General features: G+C 42.8%; 1 protein-coding gene across 4 annotated transcripts in view; it reads left to right on the forward strand.

Annotated features, from left to right (window-relative positions):
* The window catches only part of ATG10 (autophagy related 10), a 145,756-nt gene that overhangs the window by 4,950 nt on the left and 119,388 nt on the right, over positions 1-21,418 (forward strand). For 3 of the 4 annotated variants that reach the window (XM_074952806.1, XM_074952807.1, XM_074952805.1), the window contains exon 3: positions 5,898-6,014. The exons of the other annotated variant lie outside the window; for it this stretch is intronic. In XM_074952806.1, coding sequence (XP_074808907.1) covers positions 5,898-6,014 — 117 coding nt within the window. The remainder of the gene's footprint in view (positions 1-5,897; positions 6,015-21,418) is intronic. 4 annotated transcript variants of the gene reach the window in all.

Consider the following 21,418-nt stretch of genomic DNA (forward strand, 5'->3'; position numbering starts at 1 on the left):
ATTCAATACTTGGGTCAAAGTTTGAACTTTCTGTGAAATAGAAGCTTGGCTGAAAATAGTGAAATGAGACAGATTTTTTTGTTCTCACATATAAAAAATGGTGAGATTTTTTTTTTTAATGGGCCAAGTTGGCGACTCTGTGATTCCAGATTGTGATAAAAACTTGGCCATGGAGAACATCCATTTATTCAGTGATAATCGGGGGAGGAAATTTCCCTTGAAAGAGATGAGTGTTTCAAAGCAGAATGGGTTATAGACAGGTTTTTTGTTGCCTTTCCCTCTCTCCCCCCCCACAGTGTGTATATATATATATGTGTCATGAACAGTTTGGTGTACTCTTAATGTTGCTGATGTCATTTACTTGGAGCCCATTCCTGCATTCCATACTCACATGAATAGCCTCTTTGATGTCAGTGAGGCTACTCATGTAAGTTAGGGTTGTAGAACTGTTCATAAATTTAGCAGAAATTAAGTTAATGATAAAACATCCAACTTTATATGAATTAGGCTATCATGTCAAACTCACCTGATCTAAGCAAAACCCTGTATTTATAGATTTGGAGGGTGAGGTCCATATTATGTTATAACCCTCTCTTGTCAAGGGAGAACTACCATGTGCAGTGTAGGAGTGCATCACTTATAGACCTGATGAAGCTGAATTTGGTTAGTAATACTGAATATTGCACAAATTAGGCAATTACATCTACTCTGCTAAAGCCATGTATGCATTTCCTGTCATTATAATTTTTTTTCATAGGCAAATAGGTTAATCTCATTCCCGTGTAGCCATGAGTAACCATGTCAAAGGCTATTATGACCCAAATATATTATGATCTACACTTATTTATAAGCCAATTTAAGTACAGGTGAACTGTCTTCCCTTATTTTAAGGAGAAAAGTCCCTACAAATGTATTGATTCATTTATACATAAATATATGTTGTACTAGAGAAGCTCTGTAACATGGGAGATGCTTATCTTTCTTGGGTGCCCTACGCCCAGTGGTGTCAAGGGGTGCCTTCCCATCACTTTGCTGGTATAAAATAGAGATTACTAACTCCACAGATTCCTGGCTTTCATAGATATATCTTCCAGGGAAAATATAGAGTAGAAAGAACTGTAGAGTTTGGAAGTATGCAGAGACCCCCCTCAGGAGAAGCTGGTTCAGGGAAATGTATATTACATGCCCACCCCTGCTCCAGAGCTCATTGTACACCCCCCCACCCCAGGGCAATTCAGCCCTGTGGAGGGCAGGTGGTGTTTCTTCCATTCTTCTTCTCCAAAGATTTTCTCCCCGTGCAGGCAGGTTTAATTGCCTAGTGCAGCTCTCTAGGAGGTCCACAAATCAAAAATTATCCAGAAAGCCACTTAAGTGGACTCTCTGGCTATCCAGGTCAGGCCTATGTTTTCAGTCATTTCTGTCCACTTTTTGGATTGCTCTTATGGCACTTCATAACTGAGGCTGCAGCTCTTTCTGCCATCAGGGACATCCCATGTATAAGCACACTCTCGGTGAATTTGGCCCACTGAGATTTAGTGGGAAGACAAATATAGCATGGCAGCAAGAGAAGCTAAGAGCAAGGCAATGTCTCAAAACATTATCCGTGTTAAAAAAGTTTACTAACAAAAATATATATATATATAACCAGCATTATCATATTGTTTCAGGTATGAAACTTGATAAGAACAAAGTACACAAATAGCCCATAACAGATGCTGCAGTTAAATATATTTTGTAATATAGAAAAGACAAGACAGAATGAATGTGTCAGAATGGAACACATGTTGATTTAAAGATCAGAATAAACTAACTAAACTGTGTCAGAAATGGTAGATTAACCAAAGAGTTAAATGATAGTTAAATTTGCAGACTTGTCAAGCAATTTAATGCTACATTAATGAGTTTTGTTCAGAGACTTTTTTGAATGGAATCCTTTTACATCACATGTTGCACATATGCTTTCTGTGTTTGTCTAAAATAAAATGTAATGAAACAGCTAATAAAACCCCAATTTATTTGTTTCCTTTCAGAAATAAGTCCGTAGCATGCAGATACTATTTATTGTTCTCCATGCATTTTTGCTGCCTTTCAGGATGTGCTTTTTCCAGCAATCCATTATTAACATGTTCTCCAGTCTCTTATTTCTAATTGACAAACTCATTTAAAGGATGTATATCAGGGTGTGAGGAAACCCACCAAAAGTCTTTCTCCAGCCTTGTGCAGTTTTGCAAGGACCCTTCACAATACCTGTGGTAAAAAGGGAATGAAGTCTAGGAAGGGTCATCATGGCCATGTCCATCTTCCCCGAGTCTGAGGCCCAGGCTGTTCTCTCTTAAAGGATGGAGCAGATTGCCTCAGACAAGCACCGTTTCTGCAAGTGCACACACCTCTGGTGTGCAGAACAGCAAACTCTCCTCTTGAGTGCCCCTTATGGAGAAGTGCAGCTATGCAGTAGTCCCTGTACAAGGCAGTGGTGTAAATGCCCATATATTGTAAAGTATATTGTATCATGCTTGTATGTGCTTTAAATGAAAAAAGCTGATCTGTAAAAAAAATAGATGAAAATTGTTAATCATCCGAATGATCAAAATGAGAGCATGTTTAAGGTTAATTTGGTCCCCTCACCCCAGTTCTGATCTTCTGTGTGAGAGGTTATGCAATCCAAGAGGGAAAAATCCAAATTAACCCTGGGGGGTTTGCTGAGATTAGGGAAATTTGTTTTGGTGTGACTACATGGTTGTACGTATGCAGGTACAAGCCCTTACTACAGATATACTGCACCAGTGCAAAATAGGGCATGAATTGGTGTGACATAACCTGGGAATTCATGCAGGTAGGTGGTACTGGTGTGAGCCCTCTCTTACACCGGTACACCTTATCTAGCCTATGGGTTTGCACGGACTACATCATGTAGCTACACTTGGCAGAAACCTTCAGTAGAGAGAGATGCTAAGTGTCTTGTTTAATTTAACCAGCAACCCCTGTTCTGTTGTCACTGTTTTTATAGATGTTATCTTAATATTGTGAAACTGTCCTTTAACTGCCTTTTTATATGCAAAAGGTTTTAGATTAAAATCTAGATTTTAATGAGCATTCAAGGGCTTTACTGATAGTGGGCTTCAGGCATTCCTCTCTGATGCAGTTTTAAGAACATTAAGAAACAACTCTGACATCATAATCAAAAAGGCTGACAAAGGAGGTGCTGTTGTCATCATGAATAGGTCGGAATATGAACAAGAGGCTGCTTGGCAGCTCTCCAACACCACTTTCTATAAGCCATTACCCTCTGATCCCACTGAGAGTTACCAAAAGCAACTACAGCATTTGCTCAAGAAACTCCCTGAAAAAGCACAAGATCAAATCCGCACACACACACCTCTGGAACCCCGACCTGGGATATTCTATCTACTACCCAAGATACATAAACCTGGAAATCCTGGGTGCCCCATCATCTCAGGCATTGGCACCCTGACGGCAGGATTGTCTGGCTATGTAGACTCCCTCCTCAGGCCCTACGCTACCAGCACTCCCCGCTACCTTCGAGACACCACTGACTTCCTGAGGAAACTACAATCCATTGGTGATCTTCCTGATAACACCATCCTGGCCACTATGGATGTAGAAGCCCTCTACACCAACATTCCACACAAAGATGGACTACAAGCCGTCAAGAACACTATCCCCGATAATGTCACGGCTAACCTGGTGGCTGAACTTTGTGACTTTGTCCTTACCCATAACTATTTTACATTTGGGGACAATGTATACCTTCAGATCAGCGGCACTGCTATGGGTACCCGCATGGCCCCACAGTATGCCAACATTTTTATGGCTGATTTAGAACAACGCTTCCTCAGCTCTCGTCCCCTAACGCCCCATCTCTACTTGCGCTATATTGATGACATCTTCATCATCTGGACCCATGGAAAAGAAGCCCTTGAGGAATTCCACCATGATTTCAACAATTTCCATCCCACCATCAACCTCAGCCTGGTCCAGTCCACACAAGAGATCCACTTCCTGGACACTACAGTGCTAATAAACGATGGTCACATAAACACCACCCTATACCGGAAACCTACTGACCGCTATTCCTACCTACATGCCTCCAGCTTTCACCCTGACCGCACCACATGATCCATCGTCTACAGCCAAGCTCTGCGATACAACCGCATTTGCTCCAACCCCTCAGACAGAGACAGAGACCTACAAGATCTCTATCAAGCATTTTTACAACTACAGTACCCACCTGCGGAAGTGAAGAAACAGATTGATAGAGCCAGAAGAGTTCCCAGAAGTCACCTATTACAGGACAGGCCTAACAAAGAAAATAACAGAACGCCACTAGCCGTCACCTTCAGCCCCCAACTAAAACCCCTCCAACGCATTATTAAGGATTTACAACCTATCCTGAAGGATGACCCAACACTCTCACAAATCTTGGGAGACAGGCCATTCCTTGCCTACAGACAGCCCACCAACCTGAAGCAAATACTCACCAACAACCACATACCACACAACAGAACCACTAACCCAGGAACCTATCCTTGCAACAAAGCCCATTGCCAACTGTGCTCACATATCTATTCAGGGGACACCATCACAGGGCCTAATAACATCAGCCACACTATCAGAGGCTCGTTCACCTGCACATCCACCAATGTGATATATGCCATCATGTGCCAGCAATGCCCCTCTGCCATGTACATTGGTCAAACTGGACAGTCTCTACGTAAAAGAGTAAATGGACACAAATCAGATGTCAAGAATTATAACATTCATAAACCAGTCGGAGAACACTTCAATCTCTCTGGTCACGCGATTACAGACATGAAAGTCGCTATTTTACAACAAAAAAACTTCAAATCCAGACTCCAGTGAGAAACTGCTGAATTGGAATTCATTTGCAAATTGGATACAATTAACTTAGGCTTCAATAGAGACTGGGAGTGGCTTAGTCATTATGCAAGGTAGCCTATTTCCCCTTGTTTTTTCCTACCCCCCCCCCCCCCCAGACGTTCTTGTTAAACCCTGGATTTGTGCTGGAAATGGCCCACCTTGATTATCATACACATTGTAAGGAGAGTGATCACTTTAGATAAGCTATTACCAGCAGGAGAGTGGGGTGGGAGGAGGTATTTTTTCATGCTTTATGTGTATATAATAAGATCTTCTACACTTTCCACAGTATGCATCCGATGAAGTGAGCTGTAGCTCACGAAAGCTTATGCTCAAATAAATTGGTTAGTCTCTAAGGTGCGACAAGTACTCCTTTTCTTTTTACTCTTAATTCTGAGAAGATTCTATTTTCATCCAATACACATTAGGCCCACCTTGTGCAAATGGGACAATTTCCCACCTGGAGTTGATTTGTACATAGTTCATGCCATTTTGTTGGAATAGTCTTCTTATGATTCTGTTCCTGGGGGAAAAAAAGCTTGGTGTCAGATACTAAAAATGACTTAGACTACGTTGCTCTGTCTGTCTCCTACGCACTATTTCCCATCTCCTGAGACCTTCCACCTATGCCCTCAGCTGCTCAACTCTCTTCCAGACCTCAGTACAATGTTTTCCAATAGCTCCCTTGTGCCACCCCTTCTGGTACACAGATATCTAGCACTGATGCATTATCTTAGCAGCTGTATCATATTTTATTTAATTAGTGGGGCAGTTGGCCTCCTCTAAAGCTGTTAGAATTACTCTGAACTGGCCATGAGGGGATACTGAAGATTAGTGCAGTTAGGACCCTCTACCAGCAGGTTCAGAACTTCATTATGCCAAGCATTGGTGCCAGAATTCTGTGTTTTATTTATTCTGTAGAATGGTGGTAGCAGTTAGAACTTTGCATATTTAAAGGATTACTGAAAATGTTTTTGGTTTGTATTTTCTGAGCACAGGACTTTCCTGATGGTTATATGAGTAAAACACACTTCCAAATGAAAAATGGAAATACCTCATCAATTTTCAAGGACAGCACTAAGGAGAGTGATGAGCAAATACTGACACACGTTGAGGTAAATACACCTTTCTGTATTGATTTGCCTTTAAAACTTTTGTATAAAAATAAATTATGAGCAGAATGTTTTCTATTGCTTAGAAAAAACAAAACTCACGTTGGTACCTGGTATACTAGCATGTCGTGAGACTATTCAGGTCTTGAATGATTAGTGAGTTTGAACAGTCTTCATGTAAAATCTTATCCTCTTCCTTCCAGTTTATACATGAATTGGGGAGGAAACGGGGTGGCTTCAAGACTTAATACACACTCACAGCCTCATCATGGAAGGACAGTACTTATTTGTACCATGATATACCAATATTAAGGAAATACTGCCTTAAAAAAAATCAAGATTTACTTACCTAAGAGATAAATATTAATCAAGGCAAAATATGAGGTCAGTTACCTTGAGGGACAGTAAATTGATATTTACTGAAATATATGAATTGTGAATATTTTTGAAAATCTTTGAGAGAGAGAGAGAGAAATCACTTCCATTGTGGCATCAATTTCTTATGCAGTAAAAACTGTGTTATCTGGCACTTTACCAACCGCACCCAAACTCCCTCCCTCCATATAACTCTTACTCAAAAATTCCATTCACCCCCCCCCCCAACATGCCGGATAACAAAGCTTTTACTGTGTATAGTGCTTTTTTTTCCTCCTAAATTAACTTTTAAAAAGAAAAAGTAAAGTTGAGACTCATTTCTCACTGAGCTCAGAATGAATTTATTTAAATGTGTGATCTGATTTTTGACATTTCTCCAGACTTTAGTATTATTTACCAATCAGGAGATATACAGTAGAAATTTATAGTCTTGTTTCGTGACTATTTTCAGCCAATCATAAGCCAGGATTCTTTTTTGAGGCGTGCCCCTGTGGGTGCTCCGCTTTAGGTAAATCTGCGCCCCTGCACTTGTACTCCTATTTTTAGTAGTAGTGCCTAGTTGGGTCGCACATGTGCTGTCCCCGTCTCATGCTGCTTCAAACTGTGCGACCAACCCTCTTAGTTCCTTCTCTAGTGCCCCTTGCTTGAGATGGAGCAATTGGCAGCGCTTGTGAATTTTATATTTAGTCTAGCTTTAACTTTAAAGTACTAGTTAATTAATTAGCTAATTGCTCTGTCTCTTCCCCATTTATTTATTTCTTTAAAAATTTTTTCTTATCTTAGGAATTTAAGTTTCAGTTATTAGGATACCCGTTACTGTAGTATAGTTACTTCTCCCATGAGGGAGGGCCCTATTCAAAGGGGCATACCTGGCTCCCTGGATTTTAAATGTTACCTCACTTGCCAGTCGTCAATCCCAGTTTCTGATGGGCATTCAGAGTGTGTCTGCTGCCTTGGTGAGACACACATTCCACATAAATGCTCCCACTGCCACAATCTGAAGGCCTGTGCCAGGAAAGCAAGGGACCTACAGCTAAAATTCCTCATGATGGAAGTCTGTGCCTAGCATCCGATCTGGGATCACGGACCCCTTCTAGGGTACGGGTCTCCAATGGCAGTGTCTGACAGAGGTTCCCCACCATTCTCTTAGAGGAAGGAGCACTCCGACAAAGAAACTGGTTCTGACCTCCTCTTCTTGGGAACCTTTCAAAAAGGGACATTCCCTGACCCATCAGCCCCCATCGGTACTGACTGCACCGAGACAGTCCACCTCTGAGGTGGCGGGACTGTCCAGTACTATGTGAGCCAAAGACCTTACGTGAGCTAGCTCAGAAAAAGGCACAAAAGGGAAACCTACCAGCTTTGCCTCCGTACCGCTGGAGCCACTCAAACATGCGGCACTGAGCAGTACAGCAGCGCTATAGTCTATGGCGCCAACTTCTGCCTCCACAGTGTATAGTGCACGATCATTGGCACCGGCAACCATGGTAAAGGCACTGGTACTACCGACAACACCCTCCTCAGTACCGATGCTCTCGGTACCACCGCAATTTCTCTAACACCTTTTAGTCTCCTCAGCACCAGAATCTCCACTCCTCGGTACTGACCTTACTCCAGCATGCTCGATACCATGCCAACTTACCACACTACCCAGATCAGCTCCTCCGTTATCCAGCGACAAGGATGATTAAGGAAGAGGAAATCTACTCCTCCCATCACTCCTTGCCTATCCACACAACTACCGGACCAGGTCCACTAGAGAAACATGAATACCACCCCAGATCTGAAACTCAATGATGATACATACACCTATGGATGCTGGCACTAATGCCATTCCCACCACAGTGGCCTTACTGAGACCTATGGGCAGTGTATTGCCAACAGTATCCTAAGCCTCCTAGTCCACACAAGGAGAGGTCAAGGCATTCTCCATCACCCTCTGAACCTCCGGAAGAGACAGTTGAGGAACTGGAGGAGACTTCAGATCAGGAAGTCACCTCAGCTGCCAATTTTTCATTCTCCTCTCCGGATGAAGCTATCATGCTCCCTTCACCACGATGGGGGATGACTTTAAACAGTTCCAAGAACTATTTAAAAGGATCGCAGATTCACTGAAGATATCACTGGAAAAAGTTGCGGAGTCGCAACATAAGTTGTTGGACATCCTCCAGACTTCAATCTCTTCCAAGATTGCCCTCCCAGTAAACAAAGTGCTTATGGACCTAGCCAAGACCATCTGGCAGACCCCATCAACAATTTCACCTATCTCTAAAACAGCGTATAAAAAAAAAAAAAAGAAAAACTACTATGTCCCTTCCAAGAGGATGGAATTTCTATTTTTACATCCTATGCCAAACTCTCTGGTGGTAGAGGCTGTGAATGAGCAGAGGAAAAACCACCATTCCAGATCCACCCGATATGACAGGGACTTGAAGAGATTGGATCTTTTTGGTTGTAAAGTTTACTCTTCAGCGACTGTATAGTTCAGGATTGCAAACTATAAGTATTAGTGGCCAAATACAATCACTCCAGTTACTCAAACATCTGACTTTATTGAGGACATACCTGAGGACAAAGAGGAACAATTTAAAGCTTTCATATACAAGGGTCAACTCCTAGCTTGCACAGCTTTACAAGCTTTACTGGACTCTGCAGACACGGCGGCACACTCCATTGTCATGGCCATAATAATGCAACAATCTTCCTAGCGCTGCCTCTCAGGTTTTCCCCAAAGAGGAAAATGAACTGTTGATGATCTCCCATTCAAAGGCCCAAGCTGTTCGCAGCCAAAACAGATGAGTTCCTTCACACATTAAAGGACTCCAGGGCAACTCTGAGATCCTTGGGCATATACACATCTACACAAAAGAAAGAACAGTGGAAGTATTACTTGACACAAAGATCTAGATCCGTGCCCTACACCCAACCTCAGAGGCAATATGGCCTGCAAAGGTGAAGGCAGAGACCTGCAAGGCAGAGCCCACTCCCTTCTCAGCCCTCAGTGTCTCAGCAGCCTCCCTCTAAACAGTTTTGAGGGTTTGGTCAAGAAACACAGACACCTTCCACTTTTTCTATTGCTGGACAATGGGTATTAGAAATTGAGACTGGCTATTCCATCCAATTTACCTCCATTCCCCCCTCCCCACCCTCTCTCCCCATTCCTCTTTAGGGGCCCTTCTTACGAAGACCTACTGTGATAGGAGGTAAACCCGTCTCATATGCCTAGGCGTAGTAGAACCAGTACCAACACAACACAGAGGGAAGGGTTTCTACTCCCGTATTTTCTAACCCACAAAAAAACCCCAGAGGATGGAATCCCGTTCTTGACTTAAGAAGACTCAACAAATTCAGAAAGACACAGCGATTCAGGATGGTCATGCTAGCAACAATAATTCCAGCATTAGAAGAGGGGATTGGTTCTCGGCCTTCGACCTCCAGGATGCATATTTCCACATAATGATACATCCCTCACATAGGTGGTTTCTCATATTTGCTCTGGGAACAGATCATTTCCACAGTACTCCCTGTCAGCTTATCTATGTCTCCAAGGTGATTCTCAAAAGTTCTTGCGGTGGTGGCAGCTCACCTCTGCAGTCAAGGGGTCATAATATTCCCTGATCTGGATGAGGAGTGCTTACTCAAAGCCTCAATTCAAGAAGGGGCCCTAGCAGCTACTGAAAAGACACAGCTACGTCTACAAATAAATGAACACAAAACAAAAAAAAACAAAACAAAACACCCCAACGTTCATACCTGTGGAGAGACTGGAGTTCGTTGGGGCCTACCTTGACCCTCTGGTAGATCTGGGCGGAGAGGCTGTAGCTTCCACTCTAGTCAACCTAATTGCTATAACGCAAGCCTGCCACAGACATCGGCCAGGACCTACTCCCAACTGTTAGGCCATATGTCAGAAACGACATTTGTCATCATCACACCAGACTGCATACGTGAAGCCTTCAAGGCTGGCTCAGGACAGTATATTCCACACAGACAGTATAAACAAGTGTCTTACGATGCCAACCAAAGTACAAAATTCTCTACGTTGGTGGACTCAACCACATAACGTTTGCACAGGAGTTTCCTTCACACAGACTCCTCCATTGATGATATTCACAACAATACTTTGTTAGGTTCAGGGGGCACCTGCACAACCACACGATCCAAGGCCTCTGGTCCCCATTGGAATCAACATTACACGTAAATCTACTGGAGCTCCGGGCAGTTCGTAAAGCATGCTCACACTTCCTACCCATGATCAGGGACAAGGCCATAAAGGTGCTGACGGACAAGATCACTGGTATGTTTTATATAAACCACCAAGGAGGGGCATGGTCATACTCCCTGTGCACAGAAGCCATGCTACTATGGAACTGGTGCATCTGCCACAACATCACCATCTCAGTCTCCTGCCTACCAGGATGCCAAAACACCACTGCAGATGCACTGAGCAGAAAGCTTTCCCAGCACCATGAGTGGGAAATGAACACCAGGGTACGACAGAACATATTTAGACACTGGGGGTTTCCAAGAATAGACCTCTTTGCGACAGCCCAGAATGCAAAGTGCCCATGTTTCTGCTCCAGAGCAGGACTGGGACCCCATTCTCTAGGTGATACTTTTCTTCTCAAATGGGATGCACATCTACTGTACGCTTTTCTCCCGCCCCCTCTCCTAGCCAGGGTCGTACAAGATAAGAACTGACAACTACAGAGTCATCTTGATAGCCCCCATATGGCCCAGAAAAATGTTGGTTTCCTTACCTCTTGAAGATGGCTGTGTGCCCACTACCCACTCTTCCACTTCTACCTCATCTCCTGTCTCAGGATGCAGGCCAGGTCTACCACCTGAACCTGGCAAGACTGCACCTGAAGGCATGGCAACTCCATGGTTCCGAGACAATTAAATGATCTGTTCAGAGGAAGTAAAGGACATTCTTTTAAACAGCAGAAGGTCTACTACATGATATCTACCTGCGCAAATGGAAGAGATTCCATACATGGTGCCAGAATAGGCAAATAGCAGCAACTACCTCTCCTTTATCAATGTATTGGATTACATGTTGGAACTCAAGAAATCTGGTCTCTCAATGAGCTCAAACAGGGCACACCTCGCAGCAATCACGCCGTTCCACCACGAAGTGGACAAGTTTTTGATCTTTGCCCACCCTACCACTAAAAGGGTCTTCGTAAACTTTATCCTGCAATATGAGCCCATACTCTATCATGGGATCTGGTGCTGCAGTGCCTTACGGGGGGGGGGGGGGGGGGGGTTTGAGCCACAAGCAACATGTTCACTTCTCCATCTTTCAATGAAGGAAGACGCCATATCCAAACAAAGGCTGTTGAAATGGATCTCCAGCTGCATTAACTTTCGTTATCCCCATCAACAGCTACAACCCCCACTGGGCACCTGAGCACTCTGTACATTGATAGCCTTCCTCAACAATGTGCCTATTATGGACATCTGCAAAGCAGCAACCTGGGTGTCAGCCCATACGTTCACACAGCACTATTCCATAGAGTGGCACTTGTCATCAGATGCTCTTCTGGGACTTGAAGTTTTATTGTTTGCCGCGACTGCAACTCTGAAGCCCTTCCCCTTCACCAAGGGCCACTGCTCTACAATCACCTAAAGTGGAGCACCCACAGGGGCACTCCCCTCGAAGAAGTAGTTACTGCACAGGGTGAGTAACTGAGGTTCTTAGAGATGGTTGTCCCTGATGGTGCTCCACTACCCTCCCTCCACCCTTCTACTTCACAGTTTTTTCGCACCAGAGACTGTGTGGTAGAGAAGGAACCAAGGGAAGGTTGGCCACACAGTGCTATGTAACCGCCTGAGATGGTGCGAGATGGGGACATCGCATGTGTGACCCAATCGGGCACTGCTACTAAAAATCTCTGATTAAAAGTGCAGGGATGCAAATTCACCAAAAGTTGAGCACCCACAGGGACAACCATCTCAAAGAACCTCAGTTACTGCACAGGGTGAGTAACCTTCTCTTTTTCTCATATACAAAGTCATTTATGCATGTTCATTATATTGTATACTGTGTTGGACTGACTGACATGCCTTAATATAGTCTGATCTTTTACCTGTATCATACCTTCAGCTAGGGTGACCAGATGAAACGGACAAAATATTGGGACACATGGGGGGGGGGGGGAAGCGGCCAGAGCCGAGTTGCCGAAACAAAAACCAAACAAAAAAACCCCCAAAACCAAACCAAAGCCGCAATATCGGGACAAATGGCGTGCATTGGTCAGGAATCGGGACAGTCATCTGGTCACCCTACCTTCAGCCTTTTCACTAGCACATTCGTCTTTTCTCCAGATACTCTGATACAGATACCCAGTCTGAGATGAGGGTTTTTTATATTCTGTTATTTTTTCAGTCTATTTAGTGACTGGTATGTGCCCATTGTTATGACATCTAGACTTGGCATAAATTAGTCTCCAACACAGTCAACATTATTGCATTATATACTGCTTGATAGGTCATACCCACAAGCAAATGACACATGATATCTGAATGACAACTGAAGCATTTTAAATTTACTTTTGAGATAAATTTTTGAAAATGAGTGCTAACAGCATTTGCTACCAACTGATGTTCTTTAGTTATCTCTCACAATCCTGACCTAAATTAACCCATCACTGTTTATGTATTGAGTTACTTTTTAACAGAAACTGACTATTGTGCCAAATTCTTAGTACTTTTTTATTGCAATAAATTAACTCCCTTTGAGCGAGTGTTTTGAATCAGCACCACTTAAAACTATGGAGTCTAACTCTCAAGAGAAACACCAGTTCTAGAGGTATTGACAAGGCAAAATAAAAAAAAGGGGGGGGGGTTTATAGAGCTAAATTTTTAATGTCCTAAAACATGGACCTAGATATCAAGCAACATATTATTTCAGGATCTTAATATGTAATATTTAAAATGCCTTAAGATTCTGTCTTATTATTACCTGTGTTTAAAAACACGTAATTTGTAACAGTGCTGCTTATGTTTAAAAAAATAGTAAACTAAAACATTCCTCAAAATATACCTCATTTACTTTAATTGATGTGAGGGTGAAGTGCCTAAAATCTGTGACGTGAGGTGATTGCTGACTTGGGAACTAGAACTAAACAGGCTGTGGAGGGATGCTAACATCAGGAATATAAATATCTGGGTTGATTATTGTGAGAGTCATCAGGTCATTTGCTAAAATGCATGTAGGTAATATTTTAATAAGTGTTGGGATGGAGTCTTTGATCATGGTTCATGTTAGTAGCAATGACAGAGAAATTCAGAAGAGAGGTTCTCAAAGATGAAATTAAGATTATCAGAAAGAAGGCATAAATGTAGAACCTCTGTAATTCCAGAGGTCTGTACGGGGGAATAGAGACTTCCAATGCATGGAAGAGAAGAGGGTGTAGAGAAGAAGGATTTAAGTTTAGTAGGTTTGGATAACATTTTAGGACAAGAGACCCTTCACAGAATGGATACTCTCCATCTAAACCAAAAGAAACCAGGTTGCTAACAACCAAATTATTTCATGTAGAAAATGGGGAGAGCAGTCAGGTGTTAAACAATGAAATCTGCCTTGGACCATTGAAACTATATATATCTAACAGTAAGGGGGAAGGCAGAAATGATGGTTGCAAAGGGAAAAAGGCAGGAGGACAAATCTGCTCTAGTAAACTAATCCACACCCTGGTGCAGTGTTCTATCGTTTCATACCTGAGATGTTGAAGTCACTCACTACTGTTCTAGAAGATTTTGTTGCTGCCTTAACTACTCTCAACATTCTTATCACTAAGGCTAGTTGTCACCTTTTTGGTAAAAATGAAAAAGTCAGTCTTAAATGGAAAAATAAGTCATGACTTTTTCAAATGAGGTTTTTTAATTTAAAAATTGTGCTAAAATATTAGTCAAATAGGAAAATTCCATAAAATATATAGAATGTTTTCAGTAAATAAGTTATATGGTTTTATAGATCTGTCATCTCTAAACATCTCTTTATAAAGAAATAGTTTTTTGCAGAAGAACTATTTGTTGGCAAGACTTAAGGCAGCACTACATTGGTTACATGTTTATGTTTGGAACTTTTTTTTTTTATCATCATCATAAGGGCTAAAACCTTTTTTATTTGAAAGATAACGGTGCTCCACAGAGAACTATTCAGCAGTTATAACTTTAAAAATATAAAATAAAAAAATGCAGAATCCATAACAAATTGTGACAGTCTGATAAATGTTTCAGAGTAGCAGCTGTATTAATAGTCTGTATGAATAGTCTGTATTCGCAAAAAGAGAAGGAGTACTTGTGGCACCTTAGAGACTAACAAATTTATTTGAGCATAAACTTTTGTGAGCTACAGCTCACTTTGTCGGATGCATTCAGTGGAAAATACAGTGGGGAGATTTATATACATAAAGAACATGAAACAATGGGTGTTACCATACACACTGTAACGAGAGTGATCACTTAAGGTGAGCTATTACCAGCGGGGGGTGGGGGGGAACCTTTGTGGTGATAATCAAGGTGGGCCATTTCCAGCAGTTGACAAGAACGTCTGAGGAACAGACGGGCTGGGGAATAAACATGGGGAAATAGTTTTACTTTGTGTAATGACCCATCCACTCCCAGTCTTTATTCAAGCCTAAGTTAATTGCATCCAGTTTGCAAAGTAATTCCAATTCAGCAGTCTCTTGTTGGAGTCTGTTTTTGAAGTTTTTTTTGTTGAAGAATTGCCATTTTTAGGTCTGTAATTGAGTGACCAAAGAGATTGAAGTGTTCTCCGACTGGTTTTTGAATGTTATTCTTGACGTCTGATTTGTGTCCATTTATTCTTTTACGTATCTTAGCCATTGCTATTCAGATCTAGATTCCTGTACTGGATGTCCACTATCGTATCTGTACTTTCATGTTGAGGTTTATGTTCATACAATTTCTAGTTCCTGATCCTCTCCATCTATTTCTCTTATAGCAACTCTGTACCTGGTCTATTGTCACTTTTCTGTGTAGGTGAATGGACCAGTCCTAGTTGATACATTTAGAGTGTTGAGAAAGATCATAAAGGCAACACAGCTTTCTAGACATTGTTAATAGTAACTTCAAAATCTCAAATATAAACTCATTGAACAATGCCTCAGGAACTAGTTTGTAGAAACAATGTTTTGATAACAGAGTTGCTTCTTCGGAGTGGCTCTGTCTGGCTTCTCTGGAGTTAGTCCTGAATAACACACAGGGGTTTGTTCAGGAAGTGTATGTGGTTCAGCCACTAACTACAGTAACAGTGTCCATAATATAATTTAGATGGTCTCATAGGGATTAACTGTAATGCTAAACTTCAACAACAACGCCAACAGCCTGAAAGGAAAAGTCCATAGAATCAACAAGGAGGCTAGTAAATACCTTATTAGAGGAACAGAAATTATGCATAGTCCAGAACAACAACAACAAAAGCAAAAAGGCAACTAACCACTACGGTTACATGGCAGGGTACAAGAGTATATTCAGTCCATAAAGGCATCCTCTAAATAATGGGAATCCAGTGCAAGGGATGCTAATAAAATGAAACTTCACTTTTGGTAGGCAAAATGGAAACTAAGAGGAAATTTGAAGAGCAAATTGCTGATGATAGAAGGAAATGTAATAAAACGTGACCGTTACATGAGTGTAACTTGCATTTAAGTAATTGAATTAAAAAAATTAAAGCACATCAGAAGTAAGAGGATGTTGCATGAGTCAATTGGTGTTCTATGATAGGGGAAAATGGTATAAATGAGGCACTCAAAGACAATATTGAAATTGCAGAGAAACTAAATTATTTATTTTCTGCTTATTTTAATTTGCCCAAACATACTGTACTATAACTGTTTTTACATAAATATAAAATGTATTAATACAAACCACTTTACAAGAATATGCAGTGTATCTGTATTGAATCAGTTATCAGGATGGATACAATTGCCAACATTAACAAAAAGAGAAAGGTGCTAATCTCATTAGTCCTATACTAGATCAAATAATTTGATCAACTATTTTAGCTTACTATACAAATAGAAAGTTAACTTTTCAAGTTTGCCAGATTTTTCTGACTGTTATATACGATACCAATCTAAATGCTTTTGGACAGCTCTTACAGTTGGAGTGGTAAACAATGAAAGGGTCAACTCTACAGAGCAGCCTGGATCATGTGGTAAATTGGTCCCACTTAACAAAATGTGTTTTAATAAAGTGAATGCAAGGAATACATCTAGGAACCAAGGTGAAATTTTGCCCCCATTAAAGTCAATAGTAGTTTTGCTGCTGACTTGACTGGGGTCAGGATTTCATCCCAAGATTATAGGTCACACTTGGAGGATTGAAGACTGTATTTTGGAAAGCAGTGACTCAGAAAATGACTTAGAGGTTATGGTAGATAACCAGGTGAACATGAGCTCCCAATGTGATGCAGTAGCTAAGAGAGCAAATGCAATCCTTAGATGTATAAGTGGGGGGATATAAAGTAGAAGTAGGGAGGTGTTTTACCACTGCGTGATGCTCTGTACCTTGGGGGAACACCCAGCACCCCCACGTTCATCCTTGTAAAATGATTGTGTGGTATCCAGTGCAAAGTTTGTCACGTCGGGTGTTTTCGGAAGGCTGATGATGTACTGAGCATGATCGTTATAGTAATTGTTACAGGTTATAATTTCATGTATATAGTTAGAGGCTAAAAATGTATCCTCATGGCTTAAAGCAAGCCCAGGAAAAACACTCTCCAAGAACAGAGAGGCAGTTCACACCTCATCAGGGCAGGTATGGGACAAACCCAGCCCAGCCTCACAGGAATTAAGGACACTGGTGTAGGCAGCAACAAAAGAATCTGTTAGACTCTCGAGGGAGTCACTCCCTTTCTTTTGGTCAGTTTGGAACTGTCATGAGGTAATGCTCACCTAAAGTGGGGGGGGCAAAGCCAAGAGGGAAAGAAAGGACATGATAAAGGGAAGAAACATTTGCCATGCTCTCTCTTTCTTCCATCTACATCTGCAGACACCACACCAAGCAACTGAAGCGCTGATCAAAGGGGAGAGCCTGGCTAAAGAGCATTCAGCCAGCCTGTGGTGAGAAGCATCTAAGTTTGTAAGGACATTGAAAGCATTAAGATCAGCTTAGAATGTGTTTTGCTTTTATTTCATTTGACCAAATCTGACCTGTTATGCTTTGACGTATCACTTAAAAAAATCTTTATATTTAATACATTTGTTTGTTTATTCTACCTGAAGCAGTGCATTTGGTTTAAAGCGTTTCAGAGGTTCCCCTTGGGATAACAAGCCTGGTGCATGTCAATTTGTTTGTTAAATTGATGAACTCATATAAGCTTGCAGTATCCAGGGGGCATAACTGGACACTGCAAGGTGGAGGTTCCTAGCGTTGTCTGGGACTGGAGATATTGGCTAGTGTCATTCTGTTGCACAATCCAAGGAGCAGCTTACATGCCAGAGGCTGTGCATGAACAGCCCAGGAGTGGGGGTTCTCACAGCAGAGCAGGGTAAGGCTGGCTCCCAGAGTCAAGGATTGGAGTGACCTAGCAGATCACTGGTCCGGATCACACACTGTATATGGTATTAATTCATGAGACCACTACTGGAATAATAGGTCCAGTTTTGGTATCCACACAAACTGGAAAGGGTTCAGAAAAGAGCTACAGCAAGAGGTCTGGAAAACCTGCCTTATGAGAGACTGAAGAAGCTTAACATTCTTTTGGATAAACAAAATAGATTAAGAGTTTACTTGTATAAGTACCTACATAGAGAGAAGATTTCTGATAATTGAGGTCTCTAATCTAGAAGGCAAAGACATAGCAAAATTCAGGAAACAGAAGTTGAAGCTAGATAAATTCAGACTAGAATTAAGGTGGACTTTTTTTTTTTTTTAAACAGTGGGGCTAATTAACTGTTGGAACTACTTATCTAGTAATGTGGTGGATTTCCCATCACTTGAAGTCTTTATGATTGGGTGTCTTTCTTAAAGATATGCTCTAGTTTGACCTAGATATAGGCTTGATGCAGGATTCCCAGGGTGAAGTGCTATGGCCTCTTTTATATAGGAGGTTAGACTGGATGATTTTAGTAGTCCATTCTAATGTTAAAATTTATTCCCCAGTCTAGCTCCTTTGCACCAGTTGTGATCCGGAAGAAATCCCACATTAAAAAGCACCCACAATCTGCAGTCCTATCAATGTGATCTTTGGTTTCCTCTGAAGCAACCTAGATGGGTCCTGGTGTAGAATACATGGTTTACTGATCTGTTCTAGTATAGGAATTCCTGTGTTCCCAACGTAATATTAAAGCAACCCAAATGATCATTGGAGAGGCAGTATATAACTGTAGAAAAATATCTCTGTTTAGATTATTCAGGGCATGTTTTCTGTGGGCCACTGTCTTGATCCCATTGAAGTCAATAGGAGTTATGCCCTAGAACTAGGATTTAACTCTTACATGTGTTAAAGGTTCCTGTGCTAGTGTAATCAGTTGCTCTTCTGGTTCTGTAAATATGTTTTTCAGTTTGAAAATGACACAGACTACTAAGATGAGGACTCCCAAGGATTTAGATGCATAATTGTAATGGTTTAGCTGCAGGGGTTCCTCCCTCTCCAGGTCCATGGGAGGCCACTCCGCCTCACTACATCTCAGTGCGTCACCTACCATGGGGAATTAGCAGGATGACAAGAGTCTATAGTTTGGGTCCATGTTCAAGGGTCGAGTAACAAATGCAGTTAGGTAGCCCAGGCCCTTAGTCAGCGTTGGGCAATGAGTCTATCGCTCAGGCCTGTATTCAGGGTCAAGCAGCAAGGGGCTCCGGCAGATGGCCAACAAGCATTGGCTTCTTGGCCTAGAGAGAGGGAAGGCTGCCACTCCAGGGTTGGGAGGGCAGGGGGAAGGCACAGGCCAACCCACTCCACTGCGCCCTGGCCTAGGGTGCAACCAGTGGCAGTGGCATTTGCCACTGGGTCAGTGGGGATCCAGACCGCAACACACTGACTGGGTCGACAGCACTAACACAGCCAGACTAAGGTCGGCTGTCCCTGGGCCACTTCCTAACTCCCCCTTGGGGTGTACCTGGGTCTATAGAGGGTTGTCCAGATCATTTGGGTAGAAGGCCTTTGGTAATCCTGGCAATTCCTCTATGATCTGGCCAGCATATTGGCTCTGGCTGCTCTGGCCAGTCCTCAGCTCCCCAGGAGCCTGCTGCAGCCTTCCAGCTCAGGAGCAAGCAGGAGGCATCTGGCTCCTCTGACAGCTGCAGCCCAACTGAGCGCCCAGACCCGCCTTTTATACTTCCTGTCCCACACACTGACTTTCAGTGGGAGGGGTGAACATGGCCTGGCTCCGCCCACCAGGGCTTAGTGAGTGGTTCCTCCCCCTCTGGGTCCATGGAAGACCATTCCACCTCACTACAGTGATCTGCTCTTTTTTACTCTAAGTAATTGACAATGGGTAGAATGAGTTTTCTGTCATGAGTAAAACTATTCAGATTATTAATTGTATTGCTGTAGCATCTAGGAGACCCAGTCATGGACCAGGGCCTGCATTGTACTAGGGACTGTATAAACATAGAACAAAACACAGAACCTGTGTCTTTGATCCATAGGATCTGTGCTATATTCCTGCTCTTAAACAGTCCCTTGGAGGTACCTCTTCACTGTGCCTGACCCCAAAGGCATCCGACTCTTCTGCAAATGCAGGCCACACAGCTTCATTGCCTCATAAGAGTGAGCCTCTGTACTCCCGCACTTATGTTTCACACCATGAGCTCTGCCTGCCAAGTCCAACTGCAACAGACTCTTCGTCAGAGACTTTCTTTCCTGTTCAGGGATCAGTGCGCCTTAGCAAGAACTTACAGTGACACCAGGCAGCTTTTTAAAAACCTAGTAGGGTTTAGTAGTCAACTGGAATATAGCATCAGGAAATCCTCGGGTTAGCATAGAGAAGCAAAAGTTAAGATATAGTTCAGACTGGCCAACATCAGGACTCCACCCAATCAAGCTGCTGTAGAATCCATTTTGACGCTGTCTCTTTGCCTGTCAATCCCAGATGAGAGCCCTGTGTCTCTCCAAAGTGTTTAACACAGCCACCTGACACCTTCCCCTTTGTTCTTCAGATCAGGGCCTTTGCTGTGCTTCATTGCTGAGAGATGGAAGGAAATCTTCTTCTTGGTTGTTGGTTGGTAGGTGTGAATGCCCCAGCCACTGGGATTCCCATTGTCTTTCTGGATCCTCTGTTGATATGGATCGCTTTCAGCCAGCCCTTAACAACCCATTGTAACAGGGCACACTCTCCTCTTGCAAGCGTTCCCTTGGCCAAGTGTGTGTACCTGCATGCTCTCTCTGTGGGGTGTCTTTGGTGATTGAGCCCTCTGGCCTAGTCACACACAGTCTGCCTGTATGATAAAAGAAAAACAAAATCCCTTTCGGGGTACAAGTTCTACAGGGGTCTCTCTCAGTGCCTGCTGTAATGTCTCCCTCAAGTTGTCCCTGCTCCGGGGTAGATCAGTGCCGCAGGGCTCCCTTCCTGGCAACAAAGTCTTCACCTGCCTAGGGCCTTTGAGGCCAGAGCTCTCCAGCTGGGCCACTGCAGTTCAATTTCCCCCCCCGTGGTGCCTCAATGTCCAGGCCACTTCCCCCAGGAGCTAATAGGGGGTGGAGGACCCAGGCCCACCCACTACTCCAGGTCCTAGCCCAGGGACCCCGCAGAGAGCAGCCATCCGCTATGTATGTCTACACTACGAAATTAAGGTCAATTTCGTAGAAGTCGATCTTTAGAAAGTGATTTTATACAGTCGATTGTGTATGTCCCCACTAAGCGCAGTAGGTCAGCGGAGTGCGTCCTTAATACTGTGGCTAGCATTGACTCACGGAGTGGTGCAGTGTGGGTAGCTATCCCACAGTCCCCACTGCCCATTGGAATTCTGGGTTAAGCTCCCAATGCCTGATGGGGCAAAAACATTGTCATGGGTGGTTTTGGGTACAGGTGGTCAGTCTCCCATCCCTTCCTCTC

This window comes from Natator depressus, chromosome 5, assembly GCF_965152275.1.
Source record: "Natator depressus isolate rNatDep1 chromosome 5, rNatDep2.hap1, whole genome shotgun sequence".
Classification (NCBI taxonomy): domain Eukaryota; kingdom Metazoa; phylum Chordata; order Testudines; family Cheloniidae; genus Natator; species Natator depressus.